The sequence below is a fragment of the Bos javanicus genome, chromosome X (genome assembly GCF_032452875.1).
Source record: "Bos javanicus breed banteng chromosome X, ARS-OSU_banteng_1.0, whole genome shotgun sequence".
NCBI lineage: Eukaryota > Metazoa > Chordata > Mammalia > Artiodactyla > Bovidae > Bos > Bos javanicus.
In genome coordinates, this window is record NC_083897.1 from 8565392 (window position 1) to 8590188 (window position 24797).

At 41.4% G+C, this 24797-nt stretch overlaps 1 protein-coding gene across 3 annotated transcripts in view; it reads right to left on the reverse strand.

Annotated features, from left to right (window-relative positions):
- TENM1 (teneurin transmembrane protein 1) overlaps positions 1-24797 on the reverse strand; it is a 911501-nt gene that overhangs the window by 69760 nt on the left and 816944 nt on the right. For all 3 annotated transcript variants that reach the window (XM_061409574.1, XM_061409573.1, XM_061409572.1), the window contains one exon: positions 8194-8348. In XM_061409574.1, the coding sequence (XP_061265558.1) occupies positions 8194-8348 (155 nt within the window). The remainder of the gene's footprint in view (positions 1-8193; positions 8349-24797) is intronic.

The window sequence follows — 24797 nt, forward strand, 5'->3', positions numbered from 1 at the left end:
TACTGTGGAGCTTGGGCTCTAGAGCACATGGGCTCAGTAGCTGTGGCTCGTGGGCTTAGTTGCCCTGCAGCGTGTGGAATCTTTCTGGGCCAGGAACTGAACCTGTGTCCCCTGCATTGGCAGGTGGATTCTCAACCACTGGATGACCAGGGAAGTCCTCTTATTTCCTTTTAAACAGAGTTACCAACTTGGTAAGGTTTCTTATGATACCTTTGTGGACAAGTTAGGGGAAATATGGGTGAGGGTAGTGGCTTTCAAGCTTGTTTTGACTATGACCTCAGTAAGAATTATATTTTACACTATTGTTCAGGATGTACAACTGAAATAAGTTTTATGAAACAATACTTACTTACACTTACCATAAATGATGCACTCTGAATTTTTTGGTTATATTTCATTTTTCTTAAGAACTAGTCATAGGCCATCATATTGATTTCCTGATCTACTATGAATTATACCCTATAGGTGATAGTTCAAACAGATGGGTTCACAATCTAAGAGATAACTAGTGAAGTGGTGCCACAATTTCCTTGGTCTATCTATCCATAAATTTCATCATGGATGAAGACACAGAAAGCATTCAGATCTATAGGTGACACAAGGCTAGGAAGGGTAGTGAAGATACTGGATGGTAGCAGAAAACAAAGATGAGGACTGAATCTAATGAGCTGGAATTGAATACAAACTAACATATGATCCTGTATTATGATGCATGTGTAGTAAAAGTAAGTATTATTTCCTGAAATTTTTATTTCAATTTATATCCTGAACAATAGTGTAAAATATAATTATCAGTGAGGGTTACAGTCAAAACAAGCAAATAATCAAGTCTGTAAGTACAGGGTGAGGAGATGGGGATGAGAGACATGTGAATTTTTAGTCCTCTATAATCATGTGTTTGCATGCATGCTCAGTCATGCCCAACTCTTTGCAACCCCAAGGACTGTAGCCCACCCACCAGGCTCCTCTGTCCATGGAATTTTCCAGGCAAGAATAGTGAAGTGGGTTGCCATTTCTTTCTCCAGGGTACTTCCCCAACTCAGGGATCAAACCCACGTCTCCTAAGTCTTCTGCATTGGCAGGTAGATTCTTTACCATTGTGCCATCTGGGAAGTCCCTCTATAATCACAACGTATGTCAAAAGTGACCAAAAATCCAACACATCTTTGACTGTGGTTTCTTAACCTGTGCTTTTTATTTCCCTAACATTTTTCAAAAGTGACTTGGGGGTCTCCATACAAAGTCCTACTGTATGGGAGTGAGTTTGAATAGAGAAGGTTCTAGGATACTACTTGTTTGAATCTGCTGTTGGCACCAGTTTTATAAATGGGGACTTCTTTTGTTTGAAGTAACTGCTCTTTGGCAAAACCTTTTGAAAACCCCCAGGCAAAATGAACAGAAACAGAGAGTAGAGAAAAAGTGTTATGACAGTCACCATTTTACCTCGGACTGAGTCAGAACACATCTGGATTATTTTATTCATTTCTGGAAGCCTCACTTGCAAAGAGATATAGATAAATGAGAACACATTCAGAGAAGAGTGAGGAGAATGCTGAAGGAAACAATACCGTGGCAAGTGAAGTGTTGTTCAATGAACCAGGGATGTGACTTAGGAGGTCTGAGAGAGTTGATCACATGCACCGAGAAGGCTGTCAGGTGGAAAAAAGTGGTTTGATATAGTAGTTTGGTGAAAAGAACGTGAACTTTGGAATCAGGTCGACCAGGTTCAAATTTTAACTCTGCCACTGATCGGTTGTATGACCTTCACTACGTTTCTCAACTCCTCTGAACCTTGCTTTTCATGTTGATTAAAAATAGAGGAACATAATACTTCTCGTGAAAAATTGCCATGAGGATTAAAGAAGATAATATATATGAAAGCACTAAGCATAGTACTTGGTTCAAAAATATATTTATTTCCTAGAAGACAGATTAAATTCATACCACAAGGCCTAAAGAGTTGCAGTAAAGGCTAGATGGTGAAAATTAAAGGAAGATTAAAAAGTTAATGTTAAAGGGATCCCAGAAGAGGTTTCCATCAGTCAGAGACATTCGATGGAGAAAGAGTTTCCTATCCCAAGAGGCATTTGAGGAGAGGCTGGCTTAATATTCTATTAATAATCTCACAATAATCTCACTATTACTGAATTGTGAGAATATTCTGGAGGGAATGACTGGGGAGAGGAGGAGAATTCCCAGTAGATTAGCTCAATAGATTGAATGCGTGGGATCAAGGTTGTTTCCTCCAAAGAACCAGATACTGTTCTTCTTTCATAACCAAGGACCATGAACCTCCTTCCACTTGTTAGGCCCATTAGACAAGTGCATGCTTTGGGGAACCACTCTGTAGTATGAAGATGATCCAACAAGCATACAGAGAGGACTGGTTACGTCCTGGATACTCAAACACCTCAAAGTGTGCACATCATGGACAGTGGGTAAACAGGATTATCTGCCTACAAGAGGCCTAGATTGCCTGTGTATCTTCTCTTGGGTTGGTTTGGGGGAGAGCATTAGGCTGGATCCAAGGAGCAAATCAACTCTCAAATTTGTTATCGCACCAAGAGACTTGGTCTAACTCCCAATTCCGTTCTAGTCGGGCACGAGATGGAAGTGAGTTATCAGAGCTAGATGATTCAGCAGCAGCAATGGAAATAAAGAGCCTGATCTCTTCATAATCAACTCATCTCCTGAAGTGAAAGGCCTGGTTGTTTACAGCAGTGCTTACAATGGGCAGTTATGCTTCAGAGTTTATACTGAGAGTTCAGTTTCGCATTTCAGTAAATCAGAAAAAGGATATTGATTTTGAACAAATGGCTGATTTTATTGTCAAAGCAAATTTCATTTCTTGAGATGATTAGATTTTATTAAACTATTGCCTAAAGTGCCACTAAATAAACAGCATCTTCCTCAACCAAATGACATTTGTCACCCACTAAATACAATGATACCTAGTCATCTCCAGTTGTCACTGAAAATGTAGAAGTGGGGAAACTTCACATGGGAGTCAGAAGGCTTGTGCTCAGATCTTGGCTGTATCACTTAATGACTCTGTGCTCATATACAATACGTCATCCTTCTGACTACTAGTTTTCTTCTCTATAGATGGGGGATAATTACACCTACCTCCTAAGGCTGGTGGAGACAAAATGGAACAGTGTGAATAAGATGCTTAGCATAGTTCCTGGCACATAGTAAGTTCTCAATAAGTGGTAGCAGGTATTATTAGAATTATTAGAGGGAGGACATTCATTATCTTCTGAGGACTGATTCTTTCTAGGGGTTCAGGTTTGTCTCAGAGAAGTACAGAATACCAACGCATCACCTCAGATTCCAGAGGTACTCTGCTAGCATGAATGGGACTTCCCTTGTTGGGGACCTTTTTCTTTTTTGCGGGATCTTAGTTCACCAACCAGGGATTGAAACTGGGCTCCAGGCAGTGAAAGCATGGATCTTAACCACTGGACTTCCAGGGTTAAGTCCCAGGACCTTTTGGTTTTGAAATATAGGAAAAGTAACAAGGAACTTTGCATTTGGGTTATATTTCTGTAGAGAAACATTCAAGATATTGTAAAGGATCTTCAGCAAACAGCTGATCCATCTTCCTGAATCCAGAGAGGTATGTATTCCAAGTGTTCATAGATGATTGCTATCCAACATTTGCCTTAAAAGTTTCAAAAGGTGGTAATTCTATAAAGTCTTTCGATAATGTATGATGCTGCCACATAGTCTTAGAATCAGTAAGCTCTTCATGAGGTCTGATTCAAATCTTCATGCTGCAGTCAGGCCTCTCTTTTCTCTCCTGCCTGTGCCTGTCAGCAGAATCTGTGTGCTTTCATTTAGACATCTGTCTCCACCCTCACCCATCAATATATTTTGATTTACTGAAATATAAAACTGAGAACTGTGTAAGCTCAGCTGGATCACTGTAAGTACCACTATAAACAACTGGGGCTTTCCTCTTGGAAGGTGTTATGAAGCTCCCTACTCAGCTTTCTTCCCTTAGCTCAACACAGCCCATGTGCTTAAGTAAAGTCACGCTAAACCTAAGCCCCCGATCTGCCACCACTGTCAAAACAGACAGGGGAGGCTCTGGCCACAAAGGATGAGCCGTGCCACATGCTGGCTTCCTCCTGGTTGACACTCTGACCCAGAGGATTTCCTTCAGTGTCTTCCAGCTTTCGTCTACCTGTACCGCACCTGGGTTCTTACTTGCACGCACCTGGGAGCTGGTTTGTTTCAATGCCAAATCCTCCTCTTATGAGCCCAACATCTCAAAAGAGTGATCTATTTTCACTTTCTTCATTTCCTCACCTCCCACTCTAACACTGCCATCCAACTCCAATTAATTAGCACTCTACCAAAGGCACTCTTATCAGAGTCACAAATGCTGTCAAACCAAATGGCTTCTTAAAAAAAAAAAAAACTACCTAATTTTAGTGACCTATAAGCAGAATTTGATATTAATCGTTCCCCTCTTTTTGAAAAGCTCACTTCCCTGGGTTTTTTGACCACACACATTCCTTGTTTTCCTCTTACTTGTCATGTCTCTTTATCTCAGTTTCCTTTTTGTGGGTTCCTATTCCTTAGCCTTTTCTTGAATATTGATATGGCTGGAATTTGGTCTGAAGCCTTCTCTCTCTCTCTCTTTTTTTATCCTTACATCCCCTCCCTGGAAGATCTCACTCAATCCTTTATTTGCTCTTACTATGTGATTAAGCTGATAATCCCGCCAGGTGGCGCTAGTGGTAAAGAACCCACCTGCCAATGCAGGAGACATAAGAGACACGGGTTCGATCCCTGGTCTGGGACGATCCCCTGGAAGAGGAAATGGCAACCCACTCCAGTATTCTTGCCTGGAGAATCCCATGAACAGAGTAGCCTGGCGGGCTGTGGTCCATGGGGTCGCAAAGAGTCGGACATGACTCAAGTGACTTAGTGTGCACATTCACACACACATACACATATAAAATATATATATATATATATATATATATATATATATATATATATATATAATGTGTGTGTTTGTGTGTATGCTGCTGCTGCTAAGTCGCTTCAGTCATGTCCGACTTTGTGCAACCCCATAGATGGCAGCCCACCAGGCTCCCCCATCCCTGGGATTCTCCAGGCAAGAACACTGGAGTGGGTTGCCATTTCCTTTTCCAATGCGTGAAAGTGAAGTCACTCAATCCTGTCTGACTCTTAGCGACCCCATGGACTGCAGCCTACCAGGCTCCTCCCTCCATGGGATTTTCCAGGCAAGAGTACTGGAGTGGGGTGCCACTCTAGTGGGTGCCATTGCCTTCTCTGGTGTGTGTGTATGTATGTATGTGTGTGTGTGTGTGTATATATATATATAAATATTTATATATAAATATAAATATAAATATATATATATATATATATAAAATAAGGCCTTACTGTATAGCAAAGGGAACTCTACTCAAAACCCAGTAATGACCTATAGTGGGAAAAGAATTTTAAAGAGTGGACATATGTATATGTATAACTGATTCATTCTGCTGTACACCTGAAATTAGCACAACATTGTAAATCAACTATTTTCCAATAAAAGTTTTAAAAAAGAATTTTCATGTTTAAGACTATCTTAAAAATACATTTTCTTGCTTAATGCTCTCATTGGCTCCCCATTGTCCACTGGATAAAACTGAAACGCGATCGTGCTTATATGGTCATTTACCACATTATTCCCACTTACCCTCTAGCTTCATCTCTCACTACTCCTTCAAGCTTATTGCATCATAGTATCTCTTTGGTATTGGTATGTATGTTAACTGTGCCTGCTGAGCACTTACCATGCTTGTCTAAAGAACTTTACATACAGTTCTTTACAGTTGGATACATAGCTTGGCAACAGAGAGCAGATTATACAGTAAATGTAGTGATGTTAAATTTCAGGAAGGGAATGAGACCAAGAAGAGGTAAGGTGTAAGGAGAGTGGAAAAGGGGATTTGGACCAGCAGTGGAAATTCCAGACGGAAGAACTGGGACCCTGAAAAGCAGGCCCCTAATAAAAATGGAAGGTTATACTGTGGACACTTAAGGAGAAATCAGTCTGGCCTCACTGTCTTGCGCCAGCCTAAGAAGAAAGATGCTAGTTACTCTTTAGGGTGTTTGAAGGACACCACAGGAAGTGATGGACAGCAGTGGAGATAGCAGCTAAATAATTTGGACATGAAGCCTGATTTCTTTTTTTGACCACCATGCAGCATATAGGATCTTAGTTTCCTGAGCAGGGATCAAACCTGTGTTCCCTGCATTGGAAACATGAAGCCATAACCACTGGACTACCAGGGAAGTCCCATGAAGCCTGATTTCTCTCCTAGGCTGTCCTGTTGGTTTGTAACATCTACCCCCTCCTACCCCACTCAACTCTCCATCTCCCACACCCCCCAAAAAAACCCAACTGTTTTTCTCATGCTGAGGTTATGTAAGGAAAAGGGAAGGGAGGAGTCAGGGGTGCCTTTCAGGGAAATTGAGACTTGGGGTGAAGTGCCATAGAAAAACTGTAAGTCTGTCTCCTGGTTACCAGGTTCCTGTTCAGTGGGCTACAGTCTGAAAGGGGTGAGGTAGCTTTTACGGAGGCAATTATGGCTTGTGAACTGTTATGTGGAAAAGAACCTTTCTCGTGGTGATGGCAATCCTGTGCTTGCTCTATGTAGACAAAGAACTCTCTTTTCAGCATAACTTTGCCACACAGAAACAGATAGATTGTCTACAGCTGACTGATTGCAATACTAAGTGTTCTATTTTAAGTAAAAAATATCCCACAAGTGAATCATATACGTGCACCTTCTCTCTTTCATCCCTTTCCTCCATATAAACACATTCACACCCTTCCTCATGGCCATAAATACTGCTCCCCTTGCTTGCCTCCTGCAGGATTTTGCATCATGGAAAGTTAGGTTGCTCCAGGATAGCCTGATCCACTTGTATCTCAAAGATAGTCCATTCCTTTTGTCACTTTCCAGGCCTTCCAATTCTTATTTTATTTTTTGTAGTTGACTCTGAGTATTTTCTGAGTTACTGGGGTGAGGCAGGGGTACCCTAACTATGGAAACTATGGCTGGTTGCCTACCAAACAGCAGTCCTTCATTCCTTGCTAACAGAACCCTGATTTGGGTTCTAGAATTAGGTAGCGATATGCTCAGGGAGGCTGCCCCAGTTCCGAATCCATTTTGGAAACCTGTTTCCCCCCTGCCAGTGATTTAATTCTGGTCAATGTGACACAATGTGATCTGCTGGCATTTTTGCCTACTTCTGCTCATCTTACGATGTGAGTTAATGAAACCTTCTTGTTGAAATCACTTTGTCTGATCACTTATAGTCAAAACCATTCTTTCTGATACACCAATTCTAAAACTCTAAACTTCTATTTTAATCCATTTGAGAAGATAAGTAATCTACTTCATCAGAGTCATAGATTCATGGAAGTTAGTTTGAAAGTCCCTTTGATGACTGTCTAGTCTATTTCCCTCATTTAACACACCAACCTCTTGTCTCTGCAAACTAAGACAGTTGTTCACAAGGTGCAGGGACTGTGCTATATGCTCTGTAATCTCTACCTGTCTAATCCTGATTTTCTAGAATTCTTGTAAAATCAGAATTTTGGACTCAGATGGGAACTACACTGAATTTCCCTTTTATTCTCATTGGCAAAAAAGCTTTCCTAAATAAATGTAAAATAGATCTCAGAGGGAATGTTGCTTTTACTTAAAAAAGAAAAATAATGCCCTAGAAATAGCTATTTACATACACATGAATAAGAAGTCATGTTCATATATTCATTAAAAAAGATTTCTAAAGACTTTAGTAATCAGTGCTTTTCCAAATGGGAGTTACTGTATTATTCAAAAAGAATAAAATTAGATATCTTGGAAAATAATTCAATAAATGAAATTGGTCTTACCCTCTAGTTGATTCAAACTTGGACTTTACTTTTCACGCCAGCATTCCGCCTAGCATTACTCCCATCCTAGTTTTCCCTTTTCTCTCATTTGGAGTTTTTCAGAGGAGGAAGAAAGTCACTTACATCAAGAGAAACTCCTGCTATCTGGTGTTATAACGGATACGCCAGGCTTCCTTTCTACCTAATTTCTGTATGAGAAAATTGTTATCCATTTCCATGATGCCAAATGGTGATAGCGCTTGAAAACCAGTGGTGCCTACCTGAGTGATGTCCATTCCTGAGTCACAGCTCAGTGGCTGTGTGGAAGTCAGACCGTTTGAGCCAATGACTGTCGTGATCACAGCATTCTCATCAATTCTCCGAATCATGGTCCCATCCACAAAGTAAATGAATCCGTGCCTATCAACTGTGATGCCTGTTGGGGAAGAGCAAACGGGCATTAGTAGTCCAAAGGGCCACATTTGCACCAAGATCAGTATGTTCAAAGAAGCCATCGAAATGAAAAGGCATTTTAAAGACATATGGGTTCAATTTTGCTCAGCACACACAGGACAGTAATGGGAGAGGTTTGTGTGGACACACACCCACTTCTTCGTGTATCGAGAAGAAAGGACAAAGTGTGACACGTGGAGATCAAGCCAGGTCTCATCATTTCATTGTCCGGGTTTACATTGCCACTCACTCTCCTGACACTTGCTCAGCCCCACAAACAGAAAAAAGAAATTCCTCTTTAAGACAGATGGGAAAAAACAGGGGAGGCAGTGTAGGTTACAGTGCTTTCAGAGTGCAGATGCATAGGCCACTGCTTATTTTCATAGCTGCGTTAGAAATAACTGACTTGGAAAGCACTAAAATTATTTTCATCAATTCACAGTCAGTTAGCGGAGTCTGTAATAATTCTGATAAACTGGGCTGAGTTTTTTCTTTTTTTCTGTATTATCTGTTAAGAGGGGGCTGGAGAGCAAAATTATGGTGTCACAAAAGGAATGGTTAAGCTTCGAGAAAACATAAAAGTCAATAAAATTCTCACAGTAGTTTTACACACTGTGTTAATTAAAGTCTGGTTTCTTGGAAACTATATAAAGGCAGTTAGAAGGCTTGGGTTCTAATACTGAATGCACCACTTACAACTGTTGTGTGACTTTGAGTCATTCGTCTTGGAAAATTTCAGCCTCCTCTTTGGTAAAATATGGAAAAGATTATCTGCCTGTGAGATTGTGATTTATATAATAAGGAAATTTTGGTCTCTGTTCCCTTTTCTAGCACAGAGCTCCTAAAACTCTTAGAATTTCCCGTAGTGAGAGAGAGAAATGCGACCAGTCTCCGAGGGCTCAGGTCTCTTTGCTTCCATAAACGACAGCTCTCCAGAAAGCGTTTCATAGTACTGATGGTTGCCACAGGGTTGCTCTTATCTGAGCATGTTACTGGAGACCTACCGGAGGGGCTTGAGTCAAAGAAGAAAGCTCAGTGGAAGACTTTGAAGGCCACCTCCTGACCTAGGGGCTAGAGACTGAGTTCACATGCCAGTGGTCAATAATTTAATCAACCATGATTATGAAGCCTCCATAAAAAGCCAAATAGCTTAAAAATAGCTGTGCAAAGAAGAGAAGCCAAAAGCAAAGGAGAAAAGGAAAGATATACCCATCTGAATGCAGAGTTCCAAAGAATAGCAAGGAGAGATAAGAAAGCCTTCCTCAGTGATCAGTGGAAAGAAATAGAGGAAAACAACAGAATGGGAAAGACTAGAGATCTCTTCAAGAAAATTAGAGATACAAAGGGAACTTTTCATGCAAAGATGGGCTCAATAAAGGACAGAAATGGTATGGACCTAACAGAAGCAGAAGATATTAAGAAGAGGTGGCAAGAATACACAGAAGAACTGTACAAAAAAGATCTTCACGACCCAGATAATCAGGATGGTGTGATCACTCACCCTGAACCAAACATCCTGGAGTCCAAAGTCAAGTGGGCCTTAGGAAGCATGACTATGAACAAAATTAGTGGAGGTGATGGAATTCCAGTTGAGCTATTTCAAATCCTAAAAGATGATGCTGTGCAAGTGTGGCACTCAATATGCCAGCAAATTTGGAAAACTCAGCAGTGGGCACGGGATGGGAAAAGGTCAGTTTTCATTCCAATCCCAAAGAAAGGCAAGGCCAATGAATGCCCAAACTACCACACAATTGCACTCATCTCACATGCTAGTAAAGTAATGCTCAAAATTCTCCAAGCCAGGCTTCAGCAATATGTGAACCATGAACTTCCAGATGTTCAAGCTGGTTTTAGAAAAGGCAGAGGAACCAGAGACCAAATTGCCAACATCTGCTGAATCATGGAAAAAGCAAGAGAGTTCCAGAAAAACATCTATTTCTGCTTTACTGACTATGCCAAAGCCTTTGACTGTGTGGATCACAATAAACTGTGGACAATTCTGAAAGAGATGAGAGTACCAGACCACCTGACCTGCCTCTTGAGAAATCTGTATGCAGGTCAGGAAGCAACAGTTAGAACTGGACATGGAATAACAGACTGGTTCCAAATCAGGAAAGGAGTACGTCAAGACTGTATATTGTCAGCCTGCTTATTTACCTTATATGCAGAGTACATCATGAGAAACTCTGGGCTGGATGAAGCACAAGCTGGAATCAAGATTGCCGGGAGAAATATCAATAACCTCAGATATGCAGATGACACCACCCTTATGGCAGAAAGTGAAGAACTAAAGCGCCTCTTGATGAAAGTGAAAGAGGAGAGTGAAAAAGTTGGCTTAAAGCTCAAGATTCAGAAAACAAAGGTCATGGCTTCCAGTCCCATCACTTCATGGCAGAAAGATGGGGAAACAGTGGCTGACTTTATTTTTGGGGGCTCCAAAATCCCGGCAGATGGTGGCTTCAGTCATGAAATAAAAAGACGCTTACTCCTTGGAAGGAAAGTTATGGCCAACCTAGATAGCATATTAAAAAGCAGAGATATTACTTTGCCAACAAAAGTCCATCTAGTCAAGGCTATGGTTTTTCCAGTAGTCATGTATGAATGTGAGAGTTGGACTATAAAGAAACCTGAGCGCCGAAGAATTGATGCTTTTGAACTGTGGTGTTGGAGAAGACTTTTAAGAGTCCCTTGGACTGCAAGGAGATCCAACCAGTCCATCCTAAAGGAGATCAGTCCTGAATACTCATTGGAAGGACTGATGTTGAAGCTGAAACTCCAATACTTTGGCCACCTGATGTGAAGAGCTGACTCATTGGAAAAGACCCTGATGCTGCGAAGGATTGAGGGCAGGAGGAGAAGGGGACGACAGAGGATAAGATGGCTGGATGGCGTCACCGACTCAATGGACATGAGTTTGAGTAAACTCTGGGAGTTGGTGATGGACAGGGAAGCCTGGAGTGCTGCAGTCCATGGGGTCGCAAAGAGTCGGACATGACTGAGTGAATGAACTGAACTGAACTGATTATGAAGCCTCCATAAAAACCCAAAAGGACATGGTTTGGAGAGTTTCCAGGTTGGTGAACATGGAGATGTGGGGAGAACAGCACACCTAGAGAGGGCATGGACGCCTCCTCGCTCTTTCCCCATACCTTGTCTTATGCATCTCTGGCTGTTCCTGAGTTGTATCTTTTTATACTGAACAAGTGATCTAGTGAATAAAATGTTTCTCTGAGTTCTGTTACCTGCTCTAGCAAATTAATGGAACCCAAAAAGGGAGGTGTCAGAAACACAGGTGACAACCTGGACTTTTGACTGGCCTCTGAAGTGGTGGGGAAGCAGCCTTGCAGGACCGACACCCTAAGCTGTAGGATCTGATGCTATTTGCTGGTAGATCATGTCAGAATTGAGTGAAATTGTTGTACACCCAACTGGTGTAGAATTGCTTGGTGGTGGTGGTGGCAGTTCTTGCCATGCTGGAAATTGGTCTCAAAACACCTTTTACTGCCTTCCTTGGCTAAAGTGATCAGCTGTCCTGGTTTGCTTGGGACTGAGGCAGGGTTCGGGCTTCCCAGGTGGAGTTAGTGGTAAAGAACTCACCTGCGAATGCAGGAGAAATAAGAGATGCCGGTTCGATACCTGGGTTGGGAAGATGCCCTGGAGGAGGGCACTGTAACCCACTTGAGTATTCTTGCCTGGAGAATACCCATGGACAGAGAAGACTGGCAAGCTACAGTCCATGGCATCGCAAAGAGCCGGATGTGACTGAAGTGACTGAGCAGGTATGCACACATGAGGCAAAGTGAGACAATCCTGGACACACTGGCATGAGTTGGCTATTCTACACCTAGGCTGTTACCAATATCTAATAACGTAATGCATTTAAGGAGAGTCAGTCATGATAAAGAACATATCGTTCAACTCCTGTTTCCCTTGCTACTTTGAAAATAAGCACATGATATTACTTTAAAACTAGTCTACAATTTAGTCTTTGTCTGCCTTTTCCCATCTCTCCTTTATTCAGACCCTGTGAAACTCAGACTGTATGTTAAAGTTAGGAAGATCTGTGATAACAAGCATATCCCTTCAGTGCTCATGCGTGCGTATGCGCGCGCGCACACACACACACACACACACACACTCACAATAACTTTCCTGGCAAAGAGTGAACTCATCTAAAGACAGTTTATTGCTAACTGCTAAGTCACTTCAGTCGTGTCCGACTCTGTGCGACCCCATAGACGGCAGCCCACCAGGCTCCCCCATCCCTGGGATTCTCCAGGCAAGAACACTGGAGTGGGTTTTCATTTCCTTCTCCAATGCATGAAAGTGAAAAGTGAAAGTGAAGTCGCTCAGTCGTGTCCGGCTCTTAGCGACCCCATGGACTGCAGCCTACCAGGCTCCTCCGTCCATGGGATTTTCCAGGCAAGAGTACTGGAGTGGGGTGCCATTGCCTTCTCCAAGACAGTTTATAAACCCAGCTTAATAAACTGCTTTTAGATGAGCTAATTCTTTGGCAGGAGGTTAATATTAAGGCTTGACTTTATGATGTATTTTGATTAATCCTGATGTTCTTCATGAAGTATTAATCCTTAAGATCTACAGAAGTTACAGATTCATTTTAAGTTTCCCTGAATGCCTCTAAAGTCATCTATGTTTTGGTGAGTTCACCAAGGAAATCAGCACATCCAGACAAGGGGAATTCCATGTCAATAAGTCCCTTTATTATTTTTGGAGGCATAAAGACCTTGACAGACCATAGTTCCCTTATGGGCTTCCCTGGGGGCTCAGATGGTAAAGAATCTGCCTGCAATGCGGGAGACCCGGGTTCCATCCCTGGGTCGGGAAGATCCCCTGGAGAAGGGAATGGCTACCCATTCCAGTATTCTTGCCTGGAGAATTCCATGGACAGAAGAGCCTGGTGGGCTACAGTCCATGGGGTCACAAAGAGTTTGACACAACTCAGTGACTAACATTTTCACTTTCAACAAAGACCTTTAGGGAGGTTTTTTTTTTTTTTTTTTTAATAAACCACTTTTAAGACTGGGGCAGGTCAAAGGTACATGAACATTTCTTTCATCTCCAGAATATCTGGACTGAAGATGAACCAAGGAGTATCTTTGCTTTTTATTTTTGTGTTTTATCAAAATCAATTTCTTGAATGCTTGCTCTGGTGTGTGGCAGGACTGTGATTTGGGATCACCTTCTATGGCTTCTGTATACAACATCACTGAATGTGAACTTGGAAATTTTGCTGTCATAAAAGGATGGACTGAGAAATCAAGAATCAAGTCTGGAGAGAGAAAGGCTAAGAGTAGATATGCTTCAAGTCTATGAAATCACATCAAACACTGTGCAAGTTCTATAAGAATCAAAGGACAAAGAACCCATGTACATGGACAGTAAGACTCAGTGTCGCTCTAACTGGGAGGTGATAAACTTGGAGAATCAAATCCCTGAAAATTGAAACAGATTCCCACAGGTATAGAGAAATAAGTGTATTCCTACAGAAACTAGCAATACAGGAACATACGTCTTGATGCTGACATCAGGGAGGATAATTCTGTTTCCTGACTACTACACTCTTTATCCCCATCAGAGGGTGGAGTTTGTCCTGCTCTGAGGAGGATAATCTTGGACTTACATTGTTTTCCCGCTTTTAATTTTTGTGAACTTCTAAACACTGAACTGCTCTCTCTCTGTACATCTCAGCTGAACTCCACAGATGAGGCTTATTAAATACTTACTGTTGGCCTCCAGGGCTTATTTGGCTGATGGTTTGTAGGATATTCTCCTTTCATATATTTGTGTGGTAATTTCTTTTATCACTGTCCAAATTCCAAAATACTCCTTTTTGTGAGGTTCTTTAATTAAATTTAATTGGGTTATATTGACATTTGGAGTTGAAAAAGAAATAGTAGAAAGAGTTTTGAGGGACTGTGTGATAGTTTTTTTTAAGGCATCTAGGCATATTTTATATGTGCATATTTTCATTTCCTCTCATTTTCCTACACCAACCCACCCCCACACACAAATTCCCCAAACAATTAGTTTTACAAACTCTTCACTGGCAAAGTTTAAGGGGTTTTTAATTTTCACTGAGGTTAAAAACCAAATGAAATCACAGGCAAGAAAAAAGAGAATTATTTCCGCCATTACTTGGTGGGAGGGTGGAGGGAGGGGTCATCTCACATAATGAGTATTCTTACAGCCCAGGGATGCTGATGATGCAGTATGATCTACTACTGTTTGTTAGAGTGAGTGGGAGGCGGTGGCTCATGCCCAGTATATCTTAAGTTTTATTCTTTGGAGATGGGGATGTGAGTGATTTCAGATCACATAAAGCCATCTGGGGCCAGCAAGATCTTGCAGATTCAATATGACTTTCAGATTTTGATATAGTTATACCCAGCTTTCCAAAATTTGTTACCCAATGTTGCAGGCATAATTTGTTCCAAGGGTCATGTCCCTTGCTGTGCTTACTTGACAGGGTTTTCATTAGCACTTAAAACACAATGGAAGGCACAGTCTTTGAATGAGAACGGATTTGAACGGGCACTGAGAAAATCGCTTCCAGGGTTTAAAATGTTAACCAGGATTCATTTTTAGAGCAAGCAAAAACGTAGAGATCTGTGCTATTACCACAAGGTTCGGCGGTGATGCGGGGTGGGTGGGGGTGGAGGTGGGAAGAACAAGACAAGACAGCTGAGTCCCCACCCCACCCCATCCCCACCAAGGAAAGCACTGCACTCAGGCGCCCAGACAGCATGTTTAGCTTGGAGCACATTTTTACATTTGTAAGAAAATAAATAAATCCTTGTAAATTAGTGCATATAATGAAAGCACTGACAGACCATAACCTGGAAGTGTGAATGGTGCTGTCTCCATTCATCAGCATTAAGCCCTAACCAGCTCTTTCTATGGAGGAAACTGCTCATAAATAAAGTGCATCTTGTAAAAAAAAATTATTCACAGTGTCTTATGCAAAGTAGGGGACATTATATCTGAACTGCAGGCTCTTTTCTCTGTGAAGCATAGCTCTATATGAAACAGCTGCAAATTAACGGGCGAAAGTATTTGACTTCTTCTCTTGTCTTATTATCCTCCAATGAATAAATACTATAATTCTTAAGAAGGCAATTGCCTAAAGCTGGGGCAGCCTGGATAGTTACTAATAAATTTATCACCTGTTGGGGAAGAGGCTGCTGCTGATCGATAGTGAAGCAGTAGGGGCAGCCTGATGTGGTATCACTAGGAGTCCAGATGTGGAGGTTAATAGCCTGGAAATAGTAGCTAAAATCCCAAATTAGATAACAGCGAAGATCAGAGTTTTGGGCTGTGCAGAATGCCAATTTCAAATGTTGGCAGAAGGCATCTCTGTATTTAATTTATAAAAATTACAGCTGTTGAGGCCACCTACATTTTTATTATTTCTGTATTAAAAATGAACCTTCTTGCATGATATAAGCTTTGGAAAGTAGTCATAAAATTCTCTCCATCTATAGCCCTAGCAACCAGAAAACTGAAATACTGCTTTTTTTCCCCCTGCCACAATCTGCTCTTTAATTTTATGAGACAGAGGTAAATGCTCAAAATAAACTTTCAGCAAATATCTTAAGTGCAAATATGGCATCAGCTAAATCTCCAATACTGAGAGGACCGAATTGTGTAGCTGACATTAACCAGGAGGTTGTAAAGTGCCCTTTAAATCAAAGAGAGATTAAAATATTTTGCTTTGTTTATGTGCATTTCAATTCTCTGAAAATTGGCATCATATGTGTGGTCTATAAGGCAATTCTCAACTAAGCAGAAAAGTCCATTTCCCAATTGATCTAACAACTGTCCACTTACAATTACCTACTGGGATCAGAAAGGGCCAAGTTACTTCTGCACAATAAGCCTATTAAGTTATCTTGCTAGGTAGACACTAAATGGAGCTTCTAGAACTTGGAGAGATTACACATATCTGGATGTTACTAGGGTTGGAAGGAAGCAGAGCTTAATGACCAGCTGAGATTATTTCACTGTGTGGTTAACAATGAGAATGGGAGTTCCTCAAGAAGAGATTCTAATAAACTTACTGTAACATTACATGACTAGAGAACAGTGTGAGGTATTTAATCACATGACTATTTAATAAAAAAATGTTACAGTATGTTCTAAACAGTAAAGGTCAATTTCCAAGGAATTTAAATGCAAATTAAAAATGATAAGCATTCAGACTGATATGTCCTCTCTTTCAAGACTCAGAAGGCACTCAGAGACATCATAAGATAGGTGGGCCAGTTGACCAAGAATTGTGATTGAGGGAAAGACAGGTAAGGTCATTTGTCTTTTTTGCGGCTTCTGATCCTCTCAAAGCTTGAGCCTTCAGGGCAAGGCAGAGTGAATGAAGAGCTCTCTCATCTCCACCACCACTATTTTCCTAAAAGTTCACTGAGAAAGCTGTTTTTCTCCTCACTTATTAATTTATTCAGGATTTATTTTGCACCTATTACATGTCAGGGCTTCCCTGATGGCTCAGTTGGTAAAGAAACTGCCTGCAATGCAGGAGACCCCGGTTCGATTCCTGGGTCAGGAAGATCCACTGGAGAAGGGATAGGCTACCCACTCCAGTGTTCTTGGGCTTCCCTTGTGGCTCAGCTGGTAAAGAATTTGCCTGCAATGTGGGAGACCTGGGTTCAGTCCCTGGGTTGGGAAGATCCCTGGAGAAGGGAAAGGCTACCCACTCCAGTATTCTGGCCTGGAGAATTCCATGGACGGTATAGTCCATGGGGCCGCAAAGAGTCAGACACGACTACTGAGCAACTTTCACTTACTTAATACATGTCAGGAAATAGATGTTCAGAGGTCAAATGACTAACTCCAGGTTGCCTACCGAGAAAATGCTAGATTTAGTCCTTGTTTGTCTGACTTTAATGTCCATTCTTTTCATCACCATCCCAAGAAGCCTAAATGGGGCTATCGATCACTCTACCACAGGGGCAGTGTACAGACTTGTTTCAGAGGATCAAAGAACTCCATGACATTATCTACAAAATGTTTTGTGTATGAGTATCACCATGAGAAGATGGTCCATGGCTTTTGTTAGATTGTCAGAGTGAACCATGACCCTTCTTTCAAATGCTAAGCATTCTGTTATTTCTGTAGATCCCTTGGACCTCTTTAGGATTATTCTTCAAAGATATTCTGTGGCTTCATTCCTGTAGAGCTGGTGAGTCTCATGAAATTAGTTTCCGTGTGATGGGGACTTTGGTAACTTGACTATTATTTATGATCTACTAAATAAAAAGGAGACCTCAAAAACAAGGGTCACAAACTCATATATCATCAGGGAACAGGTGGGTGACATAAGTTGGTAAGTTAGGTCAGGTGTTAGATTATACAGGTTCTAGGGAAACAAAGGTTAACTAAAGACAGCATGTCCTACCTAAACGCACTCAACATTTATTTATTTTTAAAGAAAGACACAGTGTGGGCCAAATGAATCATATCTTTGAACTGGATTTATTCCCTGAGTTGCCAATTTATGCTGCTTGCTAGAGGACAATCAGGAGGGATATATTGTCAGTGAAGAGGCCGTGAGCAGACAAGATCCATGAGCCTAGAATAAATCTAATAACCAGTACAGCACAGCCATGAGAAGTTATGTACTGATGCAGAGATTTCCCATTTACCCCCAGCCTCCTCTACCCACCCCCCAAACCTCTCCCACTATCAAGGTCCTGCAGCAGACTGGTAAGTCTGTTACAATTCATGAACCCACGTTGACAAATCATTATCACCTAAAAACCACAGTTTACATTAGGGCTCACTCTCACTGTTGGACATAGTCTGAGTTTGGACAAAAGTATAATAGCATGTTTCCACTATTAGAGTATCAGACAGATTGGTTTCAGGGTATAAGGATTATGCTTAATTTTTCTGTGAACCTGAAACTGCTCTAAAACAGTGAATTCTATTTTTAAAAAGTTATGTCTTGGTTTCTAAGTGCTGAGAAAACAAAGATAATCAAATCTAGCTATGACTGTCATCACGGGAAAATGATGAATGGATGGCTAGTGATATAATACTTGCTAAGAATGAACCTTCTTTTGTTCCCACCAAGATCAAAGCTCAGAATTTGTGACAAGTTCATCAAATTTAGTCAAATCAAACCAGAAAACTGTCCAAGCTGAATTTGACTTTCTCTTGCTCTGCCACCCTTGTCTTCTTCATCCTTCCTTCAGAAAACTACCTCTTTATTTTTTTTAATTTAAATTTATTTATTTTAATTGGAGGCTAATTACTTGACAATATTGTATTGGTTTTGCAAAACTCCCTCTTTAGTATGACAGAGACAGTGCTATGTATTTGGGTCATCCTATTTATTTTTCTGAGAATAGAACTAGATAATGTTTCCCAGCGTCCTCTGCAGTTACGTGTAGGAAGAAAGAATATATGCTAGTTCTAAACCTGGCCCCCTGTGGTTTTTAGGTGATAAAAACTTCAGCTGAGCTCCTCTATAGAGCACCCCTCCTCCTAGGCTGGTTGGCTGGATACAGAGTGCCCAGTGGAGGACTCCGAGCCTAAGGGATTGATGAGCTTCTGGATGGGAGGAGCCTGGTTCGAGAGTCACTGCTAGGAGTGGGGATTTCTCCAGTCCCACAGGAAATGTTTATTGGACTGTGATGTGAGCAAGAAATAAACTACTGTGTTGTTAAGCTATTGAGATATCGTGTGTGTGGAATCTATAGTTGTTTGCTTGGTCTCACTATTACATTCACCAACCACCAGCTCAAACCCTGTTCATCTTACAAGGTTTTTATGAGATGTTTCTCTTCCAGGAAGCCTTCTCTGCAAACTCCACTTCTTTCTGGTCTCTGTTTTCTAACCTATGGAAGCATTTTTTTTTTTTTAATGTGAATTCTTCAATCACACTCTGTGTAGGCAATAAGCTCCTTGAGGGCAAGAACTAGATTTTATGCTTTAGTTTTATGTCTCAACAAATCCAGTAGACCTGGGCACAAATGTTCAGTAAATCTTGCTGAATTATAGACTTAATTGTCACACATTGATAATGAAGCACATCTATTTTGAACCAAATAAAACATGCCATGATATCAATAAGGACCATGGATCAAATCAGTGGCAGATGTGGGACTTCTCTGGTGGTCTAGTGGCTAAGACTCCACATTCTCAATGCAGTGGGCCCAGGTTCAATCCCTGGTCAGGGAACTAGATCCCATGTGCTGCAACTCAGAGTCTGCATGTCGCAACTAAGACCCGGCACAGCCAAATAAATAAATATAATTAATTAATTTATTTTATTTGGAAGCTAACTAGTTTACAATATTGTGGTGGTTTTTGCCATACATTGACATGAGTCAGCCATGAGTGTACATGTGTCTCCCCTGTCCTAACCCCCCTTCCACCTCCCTCCCCATCTCATCCGCGGGTTGTCCCAGTGCACTGGTTTTGAGTGCCCTGCTTCATGCATTGAACTTGGACTGGTGATCTATTTCATACATGGTAATATACATGTTTCAATGCTATTCTCTCAAGTCATCCCACCCTCGCCTTCTCCCCAGAGTCCAAAAGTCTGTTCTTTACATCTGTGTCTTTTTGCTGTCTTGCATATAGGATTGTCATTACCATCTTTCTAAATTTCATATATATGCATTAATATACTGTATTGGTGTTTTTCTTTCTGATTTACTTCACTCTGTATAATAGGCTCCAGTTTCATTCACTTCATTAGAACTGACTCAAATGTATTTTTTTTTATAGCTGAGTAATATTCCATTGTGTATATGTACCACAACTTTCTTATCCATTCATCTGCCAACGGACATCTAGACTGCTTCCATGTCCTAGATATTGTAAACAGTGCTGCAATGAACATTGGGATATACATGTCTCTTTCAATTCTGGTTTCCTTGGTGTGTATGCCCAGCAGGGGGATTGCTGGGTCATATGGCAGTTCTATTTCTAGTTTTTTAAGGACTCTCCACCCTGTTCTCCATACTGGCTGTACTAGTTTGCATTCCCATCAACAGTGTAAGAGGGTTCCCTTTCCTTTACACCGTCTCCAGCATCAAATAAATAAATATTAAAAAAAATTAACTGAAAATGAATTTGGTCCATGTAGACAGCTACACTGAATAGCTCAGGTTCCCTGCAAAGCCACTCTACTGTATCAACACAACTTTGGGTTATGATCTTATGATCTCTGCCAACCTTGCTCTAATCTTAGGAGTTCTAAGAAAACAGCAGTGTCTCAAGATTTCACCTTAATTTGCTTCACTCTGGACCACATAAGGGAAAGCAGAGAGAACACTGGCTGAAGGGTCACATCAGGGGATCTGGGCTTCAGGCTGACCTGGGATAGATTAGTTGTAGGACTTGTCTTGACTTCCCAACCCACAGCCTACCCACTACCCATTCACATTGTTAAATGGTGTGAAGCTCACAAGAGCCAATGAAATGAGAGCCCTTTGAAGAGGCTTCCCTGCTGGCTCAGCTGGTAAAGAATCTGCCTGCAAGGCAGGAGACCAGGGTTCGATCCCTGGCTTGGGAAGATCCCCTGGAAAAGGGAATGGCTACCCATTCCAGTACTCTTGTCTGCATAATCCCCTGGACAGAGGAGCCTAGTGGGCTACAGTCCATGGGATCGCAAAGAGTTGAATATGACTGAGCAACTAAAACTGAAGAGGATGAAGTATTATGGTTGTGCTAAGTGGTGTCCTAATTGCTCAGTTGTTGCTCTAATTCTTTCTGAAAGTGACTTTTCTCAGCCTTAGAACCATAAACAAAGATTTCCACATGGTTTTGCTTCAAAATTTTAAGCTCTTCTAGGTCAGACAGACATAGAAGCTTTAAGTCCAAAAAGCATTCTATAAACCTTGCCCAGGCAGAAGGCCCTATGTTAGATTCACCACAGACAGAAGGCAGTGGTTGAAAATAATTTTGTTAGCTGAGGGGAAATACGGCAGTACTGAGCTATCGGTGTTAAGGCCTTCAGGCTTTTACAAGATGACTAAAGCTTTCATCCAGAGGATCAAATAAATGAAGCCCCAAGCTCTGCAACTGGCTCAGGGAGACCCTGTGCTGGGGGTGGTACTGGTGTCTCAAAATTTCACAGTGACGTCAAACTCTAAGGATAGTGTGAGTTATTTTTTCCTTGCTTTATAGAGGTGTGTGTGTGTCTGTGTGTGTGAGCAACTGGTTAAGTAGATGGTTCTAGTTCAAGTTGAAATGAGTACCTCATGTTTTATTTTTGTGCTAGACTTCTTGCTCAAAAATGCCTGCAAGTTCAGATTTCGGGGGAGTCAGTACATATGGGATAAATGAGGTTGATGGGACACGAACTGAATATTTTATATCTCCTGCTTAAAAAATTCTTCAAATATCAAGCAAGTATATCTGGGACACTTCTTAGATACAATTTGAGGAAATGCCTCGGTCATCCTAAGGAAACAAACCACCGCACAAGAACTTTATATGAACAATTAGCCCGAGGAGGAAGGTTCACTTATTGCCCATGGAGCAGCAAAAAACTGATTGCAGTTGTTGCACTCTGGGGGGAAATGAGTCTCTTTCAAGATATGTAAATGACCAAGAGGTTCTGATAAAAAAAAAGAGCAAAGTAAGTAGAATACCTTAGCCTGAATACTCAATTAAAGAAGGATATGAGGAATTAAGTCTGACAGTGCTTACTATTCACAATAGTGGGCTAACTCAAGAAGAATGAAAATTTCTGTAGGATAATTATTTGCTTGGAGTACCTATTCAAAGACAACATGGAAGGCCCATTTAAAATTCTTCCAACACCCGTATATCTTGACTAATGAACCTAATGCTAGAAGAGGAGTTCACGAAGTCAGAAGTGGTAGACAATCATTCGTCAAAGGTAAAGCAGGATGATGAACACTCTGTGAATACAATTTTCAAACCTTTGAAATGAAGTTTAAAGAGGTACTCAGGAGGACCATCTGGTTAGACTCCACCAAAAATACATGATCAGAACATTAACAAACACAAATATGCTAGGTGAGTAAAAGAAAAAAATGAAGCAAAGCAGTAGTCTGATGAGACAACTTTTGGACTTATTTCTTTTCCACGCTCTGGCCTACAAGTTTGACAATCTGTGTGCAGAAGAAGGTTACATTGAAAGGGAGTGAAAAAATTGGGATTTGTTGTTCAAAGGGGGCTGGTGACATCTCTGGCCTTATCTTGATTGAGACTGGGGTTTCCAAGGCCATTTCCACACCTTTTTCCCTCCAAGTTCAATCACCCAGCCATGTTCAGGAGAGCTGTGAGAGGAGGAAGAATGAGTCTGGGGGTAGAAGCTAGGAGCTCCTGTTGTGAGACTCCCTCTGACTTTCAAACATTTATATAATCTCCCAGTCTTTGGGGTTTTGTTTTTGTCTAATGGTGAGGAGAAAAGCCAAGCTGCACACGTCAGTGGATTACTGTAAAGACCAAATAAAATAACATCAGAACAGAATAGTCTGTGAAATCTTTTTGAAAGGCTACCACAAGTGCTGTTAATATTTCTGTTTTTGTTAACTGTGAGTTTTCTGGCATCTTGTTTCAGTTTATCTGTTACATGATGACCTCCTTCAGCACTTAGATGGCAGGAACCCTCTGTGTAGTTCTCTCAGCATCTCCTCCATGCTGGTGGTGACCATCAGTCTGTACAGGGCCCTGTGCTACTTTTCCAGTCAGACTGGTCTATTCTGAAATACATCTTTCACTTTCCCATCACCACATATTTGTCTGCACTATTCCTGTGCCTGGAAATACCCTTTTCTTCTCCTAGTATCCAGATCCTGTGTGCGTATGTGTGCTCAGTCCTGTCTGACTCTTTGCGACCCTATGGACTATAGCCCACCAGGCTGTTCTGTCCATGGGATCTCCCAGGCAAGAATACTGGAGTGGACTGCCATTTCCTACTTCAGGGGATCTTCCCAAAAGGGTTTGAACCTGCGTCTCTTTGCATCTCCTGCATTGGCAGGAAGGTTCTTTACCACCTGAGCCACTGGGGAAGCCAGTGGCTCCCCTACTCATCTTTTAAGACACAGTGCCAAGTCTAGCCTCAATAATCATAATATGCAAGACTTGCAAATACCTTGATGGAGATACTTCCTTGTCAGTGATGTCAATTTCATTGGTCTTGTCTGATGGTGGAAATCTGAGCCTCTCAGAAGAGATGTTATTCCACCAATACAAGTGAGTATGAATGAGGATCACAACAGGTATATGCCATTAGGTTGCAAATCTCAAGTTTGGCCTGTAACTAAGAATGTGAAGCTTTTTCACCTACACTTAAGAATGCATTTTACATACTGAGATAGGGCCATTTTAACAAATCCATTTCAAGATCACCCCAACCTTTGTAGGAAGAGCTGAGTCATTCGTTTCCCACTTACGATGCCTCTTTGCTCTCCACAGCCCTACCCTTCCTTACTTCTTTGCCTTGTGCATTGATATCATTCATTTTTACATTTTCCTAACCTATCAGGAAGAAGGTTAGAATCTGTTCCCAGTTTTTCTTTTCCCATGTGTCCTGTCCTTTTTCAGATTCCTTTTCTTTCTTACACATCTTCTCCCTTCTGCTCATTTTCCTCTTCCCTCTTCTCCAAATCCCCCCCAGCTCTCCATTCTCTGAGCCACTCCAGTGCTTACAGTTTGCATCACACAACCTAAAGTTGATTACTGCCTCCTTGAGTGATTCCTCTCTTGTCTCCCTAACCAGATCATATTTCACTCACAGGCAGGGATCAAGCCTTTTTACTCCACTTATAATTTTCAAATTTCCCAATGCAGACCAGACTGTCTGCTGTTGAAAAGCTTAATAAAACAGTGAAGGTCAGTGAACATGGTTCTTTTCCTGATAAGATATACCAGGAGCATGACATGGGTCTGACAGAGTAGCTAAAATCAGTGGGAGTGTTATAAATAGTATAGTGGGTCACTGACACTAGTGTCTCATTGACACTAGTTAGGTGGTGCGTCTATGGGGTCGCACAGAGTCGGACACGACTGAAGTGACTTAGCAGCAGCAGCAGCAGCAGCAAAGAATATGCCTACCAATGAAGGAGATGCAAGAGAGCTGGCTCAATTCCTGGGTTGGGAATTATTCCATGGAGTATGAAATGGCAACCCACTGCCTGGAAAATTCCATGGGCAGAGGAGCCTGGTGGGCTGCAGTCCGTGGAGTTGCAGAGAGTCAGACATGACTATGTAACTGAGCATGTGCGCACGCACACACACACACACACACACACACACACAAATGTGTTGAAAATATTAAGATGATGGCACCTCTGGACACCTGCTCGATGGCCAGATCTTTGTTGTAACAAGAGACAGTTCCCATATTTGATGAAAGCATTTAGCATAGTTCCTGTGTATTTATAGAATAATAAATGACTAAGGTCTATATTAAAAA